Genomic DNA, 16699 nt, shown 5'->3' on the forward strand with positions numbered 1-16699 from the left:
ACTTTTTAAGAAAGGCAGGAGAGAAAACAGGGAATTATAGACCAGTTAGCCTGACATCGGTGGGGGGGGGGGAAGATGCTGAAGGCAATTATAAAAGATGAAATAGCCACACATTTGGATAGCAGTAACAGGATCGGTCCGAATCAGCATGGAATGGAATGCTATTTATTGTCATTCAAACCTAGGTTTGAACGAAATTACAATAAATAGCATTCCATTCCATGGATTTCCAAAGGGGAAATCATGCTTGACTAATCTCCTGGAATTTTTTGAAGATGTAACTAGGAAAATGGACAATGGAGAGCCAGTGGATTTAGTGTACCTGGACTTTCAAAAAGCATTTGATAAGGCCCCACATAGGAGATTAGTGGGCAGAATTGGGGCTTATGGTATTGGGGGTAGAGTGCTGACATGGATAGAGAATTGGTTGGCAGACAGGAAACAAAGAGTAGGGATTAACTGGTCCTTTTCAGAATAGCAGGCAGTGACTAGTGGGGTACCGCAAGGCTCGGTGCTGGGACCGCAGCTATTTGCAATATACATCAATGAGTTGTATGAAGGGATTCAAAGTAACATTAGCAAATTTGCAGATGACACAAAGCTGGGAGGATGCTATGAGAATGCAGGGTGACTTGGACAGGTTGGGGGAGTGGGCACATGCATGGCAGATGAAGTTTAATGCGGATAAATGTGAGGTTATTCACTTTGGTAGCAAAAACAGGAAGGCAGATTACTATCCAAATGGCGTCAAGTTGGGAAAAGGTGAAGTACAATGGGATCTGGGGGTCCTTGTTCATCAGTCTATTAAAGTGAGCATGCAGGTACAGCAGGCAGTGAAGAAAGTGAATGGCATGTTGGCCTTTATAACAAGAGGAATCGAATATAGGAGCAAAGAGGTCCTTCTGCTGTTGTACAGAGCCCTAGTGAGACCACACCTGGAGTATTGTGTGCAGGTTTGGTCCCCTAATTTGAGGAAGGACATTCTTGCTATGGAGGGAGTGCAGTGTAGGTTTACAAGGTTAATTCCTGGGATGGCGGGACTGTCATATGCTGAGAGAATGGAGCAGCTGGGCTTGTACACTCTGGCGTTTAGAAGGATGAGAGGGCATCTCATTGAAACATATAAGATTGTTAAGGGCTTGGACATGCTAGAGGCAGGAAACATGTTCCCGATATTGGGGGAGTAATTGTCCTTATTCTTAAACCACAGTTTAAGAATAAGGAGTAAGCCATTTAGAACGGAGACAAGGAAACACTTTTTCTCACAGAGCGTGGTGAGTCTGTGGAATTCTCTGCTTCAGAGGGTGGGGGAGGCAGGTTTTCTGGATGCTTTCAAGAGAGGGCTAGATAGGGCTCTTAAAAATAGCGGAGTCGGGGGATATGGGGAGAAGGGAGGAACGGGGTACTGGTTGGGGATGATCAGCCATGTTTAGATTGAATGGCTCGAAGGGCCAAATGGCCTACTCCTGCACCTTTTGGAAACCTAAGGAAAGATTTAGAAAGATATGGGCCAATCACAGGCTGGTTGGACGAGTGTGGATGGGGTATCTTGGTTAGCATGGGCAAGTTGGGCAGCAGGGCCTGTTTCTATGCAGTATCGCTCTATAATTCAATGAATGATATGATTGGCAGGGTAGCAGTTAGTAGAGAAGTTTCTTCACAGGTTCAGTGAGGCAGTCTCAATGCTGACCTTTGGCTGTTGTCTGTCTGGAGTCTCCCAGTGACCACTTGGATTTTTTCCACGTGCACCAGTTTCCTCCCATCTTTTATGACTGACAGGTTAAGTTGCGAAAAGTGCCTCCAATGTAGATGTGTGGTAGAAGAATCAAGGGGAGGGGCATACATGGGCGTACAAGGAACAGGTAATAAGAAAACAAGAGGAGAATCGGGCTGACAGGTATGCTCTGACAACTGACACTTGATGAGCTGAGATTGGTTGTGATGGGCTTCATCTATGTTAATTTTGCAGGCTCTTTAAATGTTTTTCTATCCAGGCTGCAATGCATTGTCAGTCAATTAAAAATATCCCCATAAATATATTTGTCTGTGTGTAAAGGACAGTATTTATTTACAACATAGAAAACATTTTTAAACCACAAAATATAGATTTCAAACAATATTGTGCATACACATTTTATATCACAGTGAAATAATCAGTCTAACTGCCCTTATGAAAAGAAAAGTACTTTAGGACTCAGACAAGAGGTGTTAAATGTTTGGAAGAGGATGGAGAATGGAATTCTCATATTTTGGGAAATGAGTTCTAACACAATTGCTAAGTCATCCTTGTAAAAACACTGATTTCAAAAAACATCTTAAAAAAAAGGCCTGGCTTTTTTTGTCACAGCTTAACCTGTTACGAAAATGTATTTCATTCTCAGTAACATACGTATAACTGGTATGCAATACAACTAAAAACTGCAATGATATTCTATATCATCAGTTTCTGCAGTTGTCCTTACTGCACATGTTATTATAAACTTCTGGGAGTTTTGAACTATTTCAGGGGAAAATATATTTTCACCCTTTTCCCTAGAAAAACTCATATACTAATGTGAAAGTACAAATTTGTCTATATTTTAGGACTTGAAAGTCTTAGAGAATAAAATTAATCCAAGACTTCTTAATTTAGTGTTATTTCCATCATCAACAATACAAATAAACTGGATAGAAAATTAAGCTGTGCAGAAAACACATTAAGTATCATTTCAGTCATGCACAGAACTTTATCTATCTCACAACAAAGGTTATCAAAATATAAATATATTTGTATCGATTCTGCATCAACAATATCAAATGAGAAGGAACAGTCTTCAGTCAGAGTCACTACTGCTGCTTGAAGAATCAGTTGACATAACTTCCACATCATCTTCGTTTTCTTTGTTATGTCCGGGAGGCTCCAGCATAAAATCATTGCTGTGATTTGGAGGCAATAGATTGAGGGGCATGTCATTTGATTGCCATGGGTATTGAGGAGCAAGTACATCTGAAATACAGAAATACCGAAAGTTAAAACGACCATGGTTGTATTTTATCCAAAACTGAAGTCTCAGAATGAGTTTGCAATAGATGCAAATGCCTTGTTTTCTCAAACACTTGCTCCATCTGGAACAAAGGCAAGGCAAGGCAAGTTTATTTGTATAGCACCTTTCAACAAGAAGGTAATTCAAAGTTCTTTACATAAAACATTAAAGCATTGGAAAGAAACACATATGAAATGACATTTAGATGTAAAATGATTATTAGATTATTCAGATAAAATAATTACAAAATTAAAAGCAATCAAATAAAATATTTAAAATAGAATAAAACCAGGAATAGAAGTTACAGTGCAATATAGGTAATTAATAAATTGTATTGTTTACTGAAAGGCAGTGGCAAACAGAAAAGTCTTCAGTCTAGATTTAAAAGAGCTGAGAGTTGCAGCAGACCTGCAGTTTTCTGGGAGTTTGTTCCAGATATGTGGTGCATAAAAACTAAATGCTGCCTCTCCATGTTTAGTTCTGACTCTGGGGACACAGAGCAGACCTGTCCCAGACGATCTGAGAGGTCTGGGTGGTTCGTAGCTAAGCAGAAGATCAGAAATGTATTTCGGCCCTAAACCATTCAGTGCTTTGTAAACCAACAGTAGTATTTTGAAATCAATTCTTTGAAAGACAGGAAGCCAGTGTAAAGACCTCTGAACTGGAGTAATGTGATCTACTTTTTTGGTCTTAGTGAGGACTCGAGCAGCAGCGATCTGAATTAACTGCAGCTGTCTGATCGACTTTTTAGGGAGACCTGTAAAGACACTGTTACAGTAGTCGAGCCTGCTGAAGATAAATGCATGGACAAGTTTTTCCAAATCCTGCTGAGACACAAGTCCTTTAATCCTTGATATATTCTTTAATTGCTAGTAGGCTGACTTTATGACTGTTTTTATGTGGCTGTTGAAGTTCAGGTCTGAGTCCATGACTACTCCTAAGTTTCTGGCTTGGTTTGTTGTTTTTAGCATTACCATTTGAAGCTGGGTGCTAACTTTTAATCGTTCTTCCTTGGCTCCAAAAACAATTATTTCAGTTTTTTCTTTGTTTAATTGGTGAAAATTCTGGTTCATCCAATCGTTGATTTGCTCAATGCATCTACTCAGTGCTTGTATTGGTGATATTGTTATGTAGATTTGTGTGTCGTCTGCGTAACTATGGTAACATATTTTGATGTTTTTCATGATCTGAGCCAGTGGAAGCATGTAGATGTTAAACAGAAGAGGCCCCAGAATGGAGCCCTGGGGAACTCCACATGTAATTTTTGCACGCTCAGATGTGTAATTACCTATAGACACAAAGTAGGATTCAAACCATTTTAATGCTATGCCCGAAAGTCCCACCCAGTTTTCCAGAAGGTCTAGTAATATGTTGTGATCGACTGTGTCGAATGCAGCACTGAGATCTAGTAATACTAAGACTGAAATTTTGCCATTGACTGTGTTTAAGTGAATGTCATTGAAGACCTTAACAAGAGCCGTCTCGGTGCTGTGGTGTGGTCTAAATCCTGACTGGAAGACATCAAAACAGCTGTTCATTAACATGAAATTGTTCAGCTGCTTAAAAACAGCTTTTTCAATGATTTTACAGAGAAATGGGAGGTTTGATATCAGTCTATAATTGTTCAGTAGTGAAGTGTCTAAGTTTTTCTTTTTTAAGACCTCTCAGACACAAATGATCCCATTCTTACTCTTACTCACCAAAATAAAACCCAAATTCCTTGCGGAATGATTATTCCACCATACAGCATAATAGTTAAGTTAAGGTAGTTAATTACTGAATTATTGAAAGTAGAGTTTGAATTCTACCAGATCATTCAGGTGATTTAAATTCGTGCAATTCAATGATTTTTTAAAAATTGACGCTGTAACTACCAAAGCATAATAAACAACCCAATCTGGTCCTCTGTTGTCAAGGTTCAAGGTCTTTTATTGTCACGTACCAATTAAGGTACAGTGATATTCGATTTATCATGGGAATTAAATCTGTTATCCTTACAGGTCCAGTCCATCATATGCGGGCGTGGCGTCGAAGGATGAGAAGCCGAAGCAAACAAGTCGAAGCCATATAGCCGAATGGAAACAAAGTCGAAACGCCAAATAACTGAAAGCATACGAAGCCGAAATGCCAACGAACCAAACGGGCGGGATGCCGAAAAGCCACTTAACCGAAAGGCTGCATCGCCTACAAGCCAACTAACCGAATGCTGCTCTGCCGTAAAGACAAATAACGGTCTGGAACAATCGTTTACAAGTCCCACCCCCCAGCGACGTCATGTCCATTATTTGACTTTTTGGCAGAGTGGCATTCGATTAGTTGGCTTGTAGGTGACGCAGCCTTTTGGTTAGGTGGCGTTTCGGCAGAGCAGCCATTCGGTGAGTTTGTTTTTAGGTGACGCAGCCTTTCTGTTAGTTGGCTTTTAGGCGTCCCGCCCTTTCGGTTACTTGGCGTTTCGGCTTCGTATGCTTTCGGTTATTTTGCGTTTCGGCTCAGTTTCCATTTGGCTTTGACTTCTTTGCTTTGGCTTCTCGTCCTTCAACACCACGTTCGGGTACCCCAGTCCATATGCAGGTACAGACTCACAACTGGGAGTAATTTGCAGTAACCAATTATGCTCCCGATCAGAATGTCTTTGGTACATAAATTGGAACTAGAGCATTCTGGAACTGGAGAAAGTCATGCAATCTCAGAGAGAACATGCAGACTCCACAGAGACATGCTTGATCAGGATTGAACCCAGGTCGCTGGATCTGTGAGGTAACACCACTACCTGCTGTCATAATCTATGCATAATAGATGTTACCTGGTAATCTGCCTGCGGCCAATGCATCGCCAGGTAAATGCCCATTTACTCCATTGGTTGAAAGGTTACTTTGCTGACCCAGAATTCCACTCCTCATTTCCAGATCAGTAGGATATGGTCTCCTTGGATCACCTAAATCAAAGCATATATCAGAATCAGAAGACTTCCCAATGTGTTTTATTATTAATGTTTAATGTATCATTCTTAACTGTCACTATGTCATGTTGTCACTTGTGGGCGGAGCACCAAGGCAAATTCCTTGTATGTGAATACTTGGCCAATAAACTTATTCTTTCATTCATTAGTGTGAAAAAGCAAACCTTGTTTCACTATTCTATAATAATATTCAGTGTGCGACTAAATAGGTTGAAAATTAGAATATAGTTGCGCACACATTTCTATGACTGCCCCTTTCCCCTTCCACCCACATCCCTTCATTTGGCTTAGGTTTCATTTTTTCTCTTTCTTACCTGGAATTCTTTTGTCTCCTTTTCACCTCCAGCCTTCGTTACTTACCCCACCCATCTGCCAATCACCTTACCCACTCACCGGTATCCACCTATCACTTCCCACGGTTTGTCACATCTCCAGCATTCTCTCCCTTATTCCAATCAGTCTGAAGAAGAGGCCCAACCCAAAGTGTTGTCTGTTCATTCCTTCCATAGACGTTGCATGACCAGCTAAGTTTCTCTAACGTGTTTTTAAACTATAAATGCAGGTCACATATTTCTGATTTTTATTCTTTCAGTGTGATCTAACTGATAATATTTCACAAGGTGACCCAATTGCAGAACAAGGAAGGTTTTACAACAAAATTGTTTTTTAGTGCTGATTAAATTAAACTTCAGGTCAGGAGGAAGATTCAAGGCATTCACAAGAATGATTATTGGGAAGACATTGAGGACTATTTGATAAAATATCATATTATAAACAATGGTGAAAAAGAATTCAGAGTTTTCAAAAATAAGAGGAGTGAGCCATTAACACCACAGGGAAAAGGTACAAGTATAATATATCTTGTCCTGAACCTTTCTATGATTTCATACATTCAGTGCTGCTTTTCCTGCATTGAGGGGAAATATAATACATTTAACAGTTTAAACATAAGTAGGAATATTTAATGTGAAATGGGTATTAATATTTAGGGCATTAGTACAATGGCATAATTAAAATATTGAATATCAAATACATTTTAATTCCTACCTGGCACCCATGTTAATGGTGCTGCTACAGCATTACTGGCACTTATCCTGTGAGCATATTTAATAAGTTCTTCAGATGAGATTGCACCTAGAATGAAAATTGAACAATTATTCCTTTCCAATCTGATCTCAGAAATAAAAACAGATTCAGCTGATCCAAACTCTTAAATAATATTGGGAATATTTTCTTGTTGTATTCTTGCAGAAAATCTCTACAAATGATCACTGTAGTTTTTTCAATGTTGTCAAAGATGTTTTAATTCTTGTCAGCATCAGTAAACATGCAAAATAATTAGCATCATAATTCCTCCTACAGAAGGTCAAGAATTTGCTGTGAACAATTGAAAAACTAATACAGTGACATTACAATTGAAATCAGAAAATCAGTATCATTATACAATTATTAAAAGCATACAGTAATATTTCCAATCTACAAATTTCCTCTGAAAAAATGTCTACAATAGAAGACATGCTTAATTGCCTCTGCACTGTTGTAGCAATGTATAACATTTAAGTAATTTTATTTTTAATTATATCTACCTTTTCTTGCTTTCTCTATAGATTTTAACTTCTCTTTGGCTTGATACACAGCAGTTGCCTTGGGGGAGAAAAAGGGTGTATTTAGTATTTCATTTACTGGGCATCAACTTCCATTATTTCCTTACTGACACAAATTGTAGATATAAATGCATCTTTTTTAGAATTATAATCAACCACTTTACAGTTCCATTAGTTTCGAAGTCTTATGGAAGACTGACATCTAATAATGATGAAATTAAGCTTGAACAATGACATGATTCCAGAGAAATTTCCAAGAAACAGATCAAAACATAATTCCTTTGCTTTCAAAAGGTTCAAAATAATGCTAAATGCCCGTTATAAAGTCTGATAAAAATAATCAGTTTTAAGAATTGCAATGTCTATTATTAATATCTTCCGTGTTTTCGTGTGTATTTAAAGCAGCACCAGGTGAACACACTACCTGGCAGTAGAAACCTCTTTAAAGTACATTTGTTCAACTTGGAGAAAATCTTACTGGCCAACCAAATAGTTAGCCAAAGCAGGTTCAACAACTGAATGTACTAACATCAGAATTAATATTTCATCTAGTCACATCCTCACTAACTCCTTGGAATCAGAAAATTGAGTCAGTATACGACGAAATGCCTTATTTATGGAAAAGGAAAAGCCACTGTGCCCTATAGCTCCTTTGTCTTAGAGAAAAAACGGACCAATATCTTGATCCGATAAACCACCATCAGATTGTGTTGCAGTCATTCACCAAAGATTAGTTGGGATCACCTGAGATTGTTGAGCATTAATCTGTTATCCTATTCTGCATCCACGTGTCATGTGCAGCAAAACAATATCGAGGAGCATCTCTGGATCTAGAATAGTCCTCAAAATTCCTATTCAAGCTTTAATATTGCTACCTGGAACAACACTATAACTGCTCAGGTTCATGCATTATGTAACTGGATTGAATAGAAGAAGATACTGGCAACCATATATTTTATATTATTGCAAAAGCTATATTTACATACTTATTTCAATACAAGTTGGTTAAGAGCTAAATGATCTACAAAACTGGTAGAAATCATTTGTTTGATATTACCTATAGAAATAGACAACATAGGTTAGATTGTTGGTGAGTACAAATATAGTTTAAATCATTAAGCCAGAGGATTTTGTTTCTTCAGGCACACAAAGTACAGGTCCACCACCAATTTTCCGGCACCCTTGGTTCCAGAGCCTTTCTGAATTAGCCATTTTGCCGGACCGACAGGTGTCACAGCTTCTTGGGGAGTCCAACAGTAGCAGAATGGCCTGCCTATGTTTCCCAGGGACCAAGATACGTTCCTGCAAAGTCCGCCTAGTAAGTTGGTTATGGGAACGTATATGCCGGCACCATCTGGGCTGGTGTTTCAAAGCCTTGACTGCAGGAGGCTGATTTGACTCACCGGTCGGCACCGAAGTCCCGATGAGGTCAGGATTGTCCATCTCACCTGGCCTTGGCACCACATTTTGGGGAATAGTTTAGTTTAGAGATACAGAGCAGAAACAGGTCCTTTGGCCCACCGAGTTTGCACCGATCAGCGATCCCTGCACATTAACACTACCCTACACACAATAGGGACAATTTACACTTATACCAAGCTAATTAACCCACCTACCTGTACCTCGTTGGAGTGTGGGAAGAAACCGAAGATCTCAAAGAAAACCCATGCGGTCACAGGCAGAAGGTACAAACTCCGTTCAGACAGCACCTGTAGCTGGGATAGAACCCTGTTCTCTGGTGCTGCAAGCGCTGTAAGGCAGCAACTCTACTGCTGCGCCATCGTGAGAGGCAGATTTGACTTGCCAGTCGGCACGGAAGCCTCGATGAGGTTGGGATTGCACCACATTTTTGGGGAGACTTCCTGGGACGATTTCAAGTGCACTCTCTCTAAATTTTGTCCAGACAAAAGGACAAGACCACCAGTTGCCGGAAAATTGGTGGTGGACCTGTACTTCAAAGCTTCCTCAATTTTGCATTGCCTCTGAAATAAACAAAGTCTACTATCTATTTTTAAAAGCGAATGGCAGAATCCGTTGAATAAAAATGCACTTAATGCATTGCTACCACAGAGTGAAGCGATGCTTTTCAACTAGACCATTTACCAAAATTTAAGTCTTTGTGTATGTCTATATGCATGGATTAAATGTATCAGGAGCTTATTTGTATAGCTACAAATGAGAATGGCAAGAATGGCTAAAAGACTAACAGTTGAAATCAGGGGTGTAAGTAAGCAAGTGTGGATGGCAGGTAAATGGAAATAATTTGGGGGAATGGCAAGGTTCTGAGAGGCATAATATGAAGGGTTTCTATATTATAAGAAAAGCTTACTATATTATAAGAACAGCTTTTTATATTATAAGAAAATACAAATTATATCTGATGTGTTAGCTGACACGGGGACCATGATTCAACAAATGATTCCTGGTCTGTGCTGAGTTAGCTGATCTCAGTGGTGCTGCAAAAGTTAACGAAGGAGAACGAAGGGATCTAAAAATACACAGCCACACTTTATATGCTAATGTAATATGAAATGCACCACAGTTTGAAACTACACAAAATCAATATAGGATTTGAGACAGCCAGGAAAGACACAAAATGCTGGAGTAACTCAGCGGGACAGGCAGGGGAGAGCTAACTCTTCTGACATCAGTCTGAAGAAGGGTCTCGACCCAAAATGTTATCCATTCTTTCTCTCCAGAGATGTTGCCTGTTCCGTTGAGATACATGTTGTGTCTTACCTTCGATTTAAACCAGCATCTGCAGTTCTTTACTACACAAAATGAGACAGCCAATTTGTCTTGAGTAAGTGCACAAACAGCACTATGTCAGCACAGATTATCAGTTTGGTGACATTAGTTTCATGTTTCCTTAGATAATGCCCTTGTTCTTGTTTGAAACAACAGTAAAGGAGCTTTTATATCTATGTGGAAGAGCATATCAAATGTTTTTTTATGTCTCAACTGAAACTAACACCTCAACAGGCAATGCTTCCTCAGTAAATGGACAGCTTACAAATGTGCACGTTTTCTGGTTTGGGACTGGGAACCACACCTTACGACTGCAGAGTGAATTTTACAACAAGAGCCAAAGCTGACCAGATTTTAATATTGAGTGGAAGAAAGGTCGACGCTGGTCTGTGCTTCTTATAAACAAAGCTGAGTGACACTACCATCAGATTTGTATTAAACCAATGCCCCTAACTTAATATTGTTGACAAAATCTGTAGGAAATATGAATTTTGGTGGCATGTTATCCAGGTAGAGAGCATTTCTTAATATAAACAGAATTGACAGAGCGTGAGCACAAGCATTACAAGATTAATAAAGTATATAAGGTTTTACTGTGTTTTAGGAAATAGATTATCTGGATAATACAGTATCACCAGAGGTATTAAAAGCCAGTACATCCGACTGAAGTTATGAAGATAATTATCATCTGCCAATTATCAAATTCCAACAAAAAGTTTTCTACAGATTAAGGATTTAAAAAAAATGCAGCTATAACTCACTAATACGTGCTCAGCCTCTTTGAGCTGCTTCTGTAACTGCTGGATGTCACCATCTCGTTTCTCCATCTCTTTCTCGAGAATGTGCATTTCCTCCTGGGTTTTACCTTGCTCTAATGCAACTTTTACTATTTCTTGGAATTCTCCATCCTTCTGAATCAGTAAATTCAAGATCTGAAACGGAAATCAATTTTAAGATGGATAAACATTTTTCAGTTACTTGTGCAAGCTAATTTTGCAATACAGTGAAAACCCAATATCATGCAAAAAAACCAAAACAATGCTCAAAGTCCCTAATGCAACCAAGGCAGTTCACATTTCAGAGTTTAGATGGAGTTCGTAATGTTCAGTTGCCTGATGGTTGTTGTGAAGAAGTTGTTTCTGAACCAGGGCATTACAGTTTTCTGACCCCCATACCTTCTTCTTGATCACAGGTGCGCAATGCGGCGTCACTCACACTAATCATCCCCCCCCCCACACATACACACACACACTAGCCACCTCACACACACTAAACACCCCCCCACACACACTGGCCACCAGAGGGGCAGAGAGAGGAGGCAGAGAGAGAGAGGGCAGAGAGGGAGAGGGGGGCAGAGAGGGAGAGAGGGTGGCAGAGAGGGAGGGGGGGGGAGAGAGGAGGTGGGGAAGAGAGAGGGGAAAGGAGGGGAGGGAAGAGGGGGGGAGGGGGGGGGAGGAGGGAGGGAAGAGGAGGGGGGAGGGAAGAGGAGGGGGGGGGAGAGGAGGGAAGGGAGGGAAAGGGAGGGGGAGGAGGGGGGAGGGAAGAGGAGGGGGGGGGGGAAGAGGAGGGGGGAGGGAAGAGGAAAGGAGGGGGGGGAAGAGGAGGGGGGAGGGAAGAGGAGGGGGGAGGAAAGAGGAGGGGGGAGGAGGGAGGGGGGAGAGGGGGGGGGAGGAAAGAGGAGGGGGGAGGTAAGAGGAGGGGGGAGGTAAGAGGAGGGGGGAGGAAAGAGGAGGGGGGAGGAGGAGGAGAGGGGAGGTAAGGGGAGGGGGAGGGAGGAAAGAGGAGGGGGGAGGAGGGAGGAAGAGGAGGGGAGGGGGGAGGAGGGAGGAGGGAGGGGGAGGAGGGAGGAAAGAGGAGGGGGAGGAAAGAGGAGGGGGGAGGAAAGTCTTTGCAGATTTGTGCACATTTTGATTAATAACTCGAGAAATAATGCATGAATTTTTCAGATAAGGCGATTTTGGACTCCAGAGGAAAAATCTCTACCGGAATATGCAAAAATTCCTTACGTGGTTTTCTTCTCCTGGCTGTGCAATTTTCTGGTTTCTTGATAATGCAAGAATTTCTATTAATTCCCTGAAGATAAAGAGAAAAATAACTAAAATGAAGTTTGGGCCCTGATCATGAAAAATAAATTTCAGGTACCTGCACTAATCAAGTGAGGTTATTTTTTTACATTCTCAATGCGAATGATGTCTATCGTCATCATTGTATTGACTTTAACTTTTCGAAACCAGCAACATGAAACATTTCTAGCTCAAGGACAACATGGCTAGAAGGAATATAAACATACTTCTATTGTGATCCAGCAATATAGCTTTCTCAGGACCAAAGAGGAGCAGCTTTTATTACATCAATCTAACATTCCCCAGGCCAGCCGACCATACCGCGAAACTGATTGATTGTTTGATTTTATTTTTGCCAAATCATATGTACACTCTGGACTTTAGAAGGATGAGAGGGTATCTCATTGAAACGTATAAGATTGTTAAGGACTTGGACACACTAGAGGCAGGAAACAAGTTTCCAATGTTGGGGGAGTGCAGAACCAGGGGCCACAGTTTAAGAATAAGGAGTAAGGCATTTAGAAGGGATACACTTTTCCTCACAGAGAGTGGCGAGTCTGTGGAATTCTCTGCCTCAGAGGCAGGTTCTCTGGATGCTTTCAAGAGAGAGCTAGACAGGGCTCTTAAAAATAGCGGAGTCAGGGGATATGGGGAGAAGGCAGGAACGGGGTACTGATTGGGGATGATCAGCTATGATCACATTGAATGGCGGTGCTGGCTCGAATGGCCAAACGGCCTACTCCTGCACCTATTGTCTATAGTCTATTGTCTATAGTCTACTCACAAATGATGTATCAACGGATAGCAGGGTTGGGATTCTTAAATTTACTTCAAAATACTGTAAAACAGAAAACTTTCATCATCCAATGTTGCTGGATTTGAACCCAAATGCCAGATTTCCCTAATGCAAGGCATTACCCAGTACCTATTAGATCTATTTTGTCTCATCTATATTACTAAAACTCTGTTCTTGACCGGTTTCGGCTTTCTGTGCTGCGGTTTCCGAGAGTAGTGCCTCAACCAGTCTCTGCAAGTGGTGTGCCTCAATCAGTCTCTGCAAGCGGCGTGCCTCAATCCGAGCTCTGAATGACAGACAAATGTCAACAGCACTGCGAGGACGCTTAATTTGGTCTGAAAATCAACAAAAAGTCAGTTTGAAGTAAAGAAGCATTGCCTGCAAATGGCTGTTTGGGTTGAATTTCTCTCTCTCTCTCTCTCCCTCTCCCCCTCTCTCTCTCTCCTCTCTCTCTCCCCTCCTTCCTCCCTCCCCTAAACTCCCTCCAGTCCACACCCCCTACGCTCTTCCCTCCACCCTCCCTCTCCCTCCACCCCACCTCTCCACCTCACAGCACCACCTCACTCTCACCCTCTCCCTCTCCTCCCCTACCTTTCCCCCCCCTCACCCACCCTCCCTCTTATCCCCCTATCCCTCTTGCCCCTCTCTCTGTGTCTCTGTCTCTCTCTCTGTCTCTGCCCCTTCTCTCTCTACCCCCCCCCCCCTCTCTAGATGTGACTGCAAGTTGGGGGCTATGCGTCAGTAGATAGGGTGGTTATGGGGTAAAAGGAGCAAATTAATAATATTAATATAATATCAAGGGGGGTAATGGGTAATTAGCGTGAGTGCGGGGGGGCGGGGGATAGTTAGTGTGTGACGCTGCATGCCGCCTCCCCCCCCACAACCGCACTTTGGGGGAACAGACCCAACGGGTCTGCACTTGTGGTCTAGTCAATTATATAACTTTCCCCAAATGCACAATAACATTCATTCAAACTTCATTTATAACTATTCAATCACAAGGAACATCCAAACATACCCATCTGCTGTACATTCTCCAGTGAACAGAAAGAGGAATTATTTTCTCATGTTTTTACCCAGGTCTGGCTGCAAGTTCCCAGGTCGGCTGTGTGCCCCACGAATGACTGCAGTTCCCAGGTCACCTGCGTGCCACAGGACTGGCTGTGGCGCCCAGGTCGGCTCGCTTGCCCCAGGTCTGGCTGTGACACCCAGGACTGCTGCGTGCCACGCGAATGGCTGCAGTTCCCAGGTCGGCTCGCTTGCCCCAGGTCTGGCTGTTGCAGTACTTTGTTTCTCTTTCCACAAATGCTGTCTGACCATAATGGTTTCCAACATTTTCCATTTTAATGGCAGATTTCCAGCATCTGCAATTTCTTTTGATTTATAGCCCAGACTTGCACCATGTTGGTAATGAAAAAGCACGTGGTGTCTCTGTCTCTCTCTCTCTGTCTCTGCCCAACCTCTAACCCCTTTGTAGTCATGGCATTTGTGGTTAGTCCAGGTTAGGTTTTGATCAAGTGACCTAGGTAGTTGATAGTGGGGGCTCTGATCCTAATGACACAATGTCAAACTCACTCTTGGTCAAGCTGGCAATTGCCCAGCTTTGTGTGACCAGATTATTAATTGCCATTTACCAATGCTGTCTTGATCTTGCTCGATGGGTTGGGATGCTTGGTTTTGCCAAATTGCAGCAAAATTCAATTGAATTCAGCCATAAACATCCCAATTTTCTGACTGTATGATGCAAGGAAAGGCCATTCATAAATCAGATGAAGATGCCCGGGACTTGGCCGCTGCCCTGAGGAATTCCTGTAGTGATGTCCTTTTGACTGGATGGACCTTCAATCACCACAGATGTATTATTTGATGCAAGGCATGGCTCCGATCAGCACAGTGCATTCGCACTGATGCCCATTGACTTCAGTTTTACCAGGATTGTTGATGCCATACCCATCATATGCTTCATTGGTGCCAAGATTAATCACTCTCAAATCATCTTTGGATTTCAGCTCTGTGGACCATGTTTGGATTTACCTCCTCCCTTTAACTCAGCACTACTATTTGCATTTAAATACAGTAAGAGAGCAAAACATCAATCTGATCTGTTGGTTGTGACAGCTTAAGTACTTATTGTGTGTCATTTAACCCTGTACTGCTACTGAGAGTGGTGTTAATAGCACATGCACATATGCCTTCATCATGATGGTTTAAAGCATCTCAGAGATCCCCAGTTAGGGCTGCCAGTTCTTTTACGCATTTTGTCTATAACTATAACCAAAAAACGGTTACCCGACTAATTCTACTTTTCTGCTGTTGGTATACAGCTTCCTAGATCATAGTACATTTTACATTACAAAAATAAAATGAAGGTTTCTGCTTCTAATCTTTTAGGCGCCCCCTCCTAATTTTCACTTCTGGGATACCAGGTGCAGTATTAATTGCAAATAATTGAATCAATTTCTAAATCCCTGTGGTCGTCTTCAGTACTTTGCCTCAAACTATTCCTTCAGTCTTCTATCCCTACCCCTCTTTCCCCCTTGTATATCTCCATCATTACCAAGCAACTCCAGGAAATGTCGGAACATCCCTTTGAAGGGCACAAACATGGGGCCCCAAGCACTCGCACTATATCCGCTTCGCGAACAGGGCACCTTACCTACACAAGACTTCCACATCATCCAACACTCCTAGCAGCTTATCCCTGGTACTTCTCTCCAAGGCCGCCATTACCTCCAGACACCACGGCTAACCTGCGCACGCGCAATGGCAGGCGGGGAATAGCGCCTCCCCGGCCCTTTGGTGGCACTTGGATTTGCAGCCCGCCTTGTACAGCGCCTCGCCGATGTGTCGGTGGCAGCTGGGTTTGCAGCGGGAGGTGCCAGTCCGCGCTGCACTGGTTGTCACGGGATCGCAGTAGGAAGTGTGGATTAGAAGAAAATATACGAGTGTGCGCTGTTAAAAAACAAAATGGCATATTCTCCTTCTTAGCAAATGGCGGTCGTAGTGACTTGTATACTTGATAGCAATATTATGGTTGACAATGGGGCCAGTAGCCGACTGTGTCTAAAAATATTGGTTGCCAGGAGACAGAGGAGGCTCACTTCATCAGGAGCCCACTTGTAAAAGGGGGCCCACTTCATCAGGGGCCCACTTGCCATCGGGCAAGCTAACACCCTGGCCAGTCCGCCACTGCATGGGACATCTTGAATGTCGGCCATGATCCTTGAAGAAGATTGGTGGTGCATGTGGGGGTCGCTTTGCTCAGTCTGTGTTTCTCGAGAAAAGACACACACAAGCGGGTCAGGTCGCATCTCTGGAGAACATGGATATATGACGATGCGGGTCGGGGCTGATTCCCAGAGTTAGTGGAGTTGTATCCAGGTCTTTCACTATTCATTACTGCAGGTCAACGCTTGTCTGAAGAGCTTTGGAATGTTTTCTTGCGTCTAAAATGTCACGTGCAAAGATCTTATAGGGTGATTTCACCAAAGGTCAAATGAGCGTAG

The 16699-nt window shown here is 42.2% G+C and overlaps 1 protein-coding gene and 1 long non-coding RNA gene across 3 annotated transcripts in view; one reads left to right on the forward strand and one right to left on the reverse strand.

Moving 5' to 3' along the window:
• The window catches only part of LOC129702824 (uncharacterized), a 43453-nt gene extending 31034 nt beyond the window's left edge, over positions 1-12419 (forward strand). Inside the window, exon 3 of one of the 2 annotated variants that reach the window (XR_008724446.1) lies at positions 12281-12419. This is a non-coding gene — a long non-coding RNA (uncharacterized LOC129702824). Of the gene's footprint in view, positions 1-5023; positions 5370-12280 lie in introns of those variants that run through there. The other variant, XR_008724445.1, reaches the window with a different exon arrangement.
• Positions 2044-16004, reverse strand: med4 (mediator complex subunit 4). Its single transcript, XM_055644835.1, has 7 exons — positions 15850-16004; positions 12341-12407; positions 11096-11266; positions 7569-7626; positions 7030-7116; positions 5827-5958; positions 2044-2986 (listed from the first exon to the last, which is right to left on the reverse strand). The coding sequence occupies exons 1-7, from the start codon at positions 15918-15920 to the stop codon at positions 2814-2816; spliced, it is 759 nt and encodes a 252-aa protein (XP_055500810.1). The 5' UTR covers positions 15921-16004; the 3' UTR covers positions 2044-2813.
• Positions 16005-16699: the final 695 nt, after the last annotated feature.

This window comes from Leucoraja erinacea, chromosome 13 (genome assembly GCF_028641065.1).
Source record: "Leucoraja erinacea ecotype New England chromosome 13, Leri_hhj_1, whole genome shotgun sequence".
Lineage (NCBI taxonomy): Eukaryota > Metazoa > Chordata > Chondrichthyes > Rajiformes > Rajidae > Leucoraja > Leucoraja erinaceus.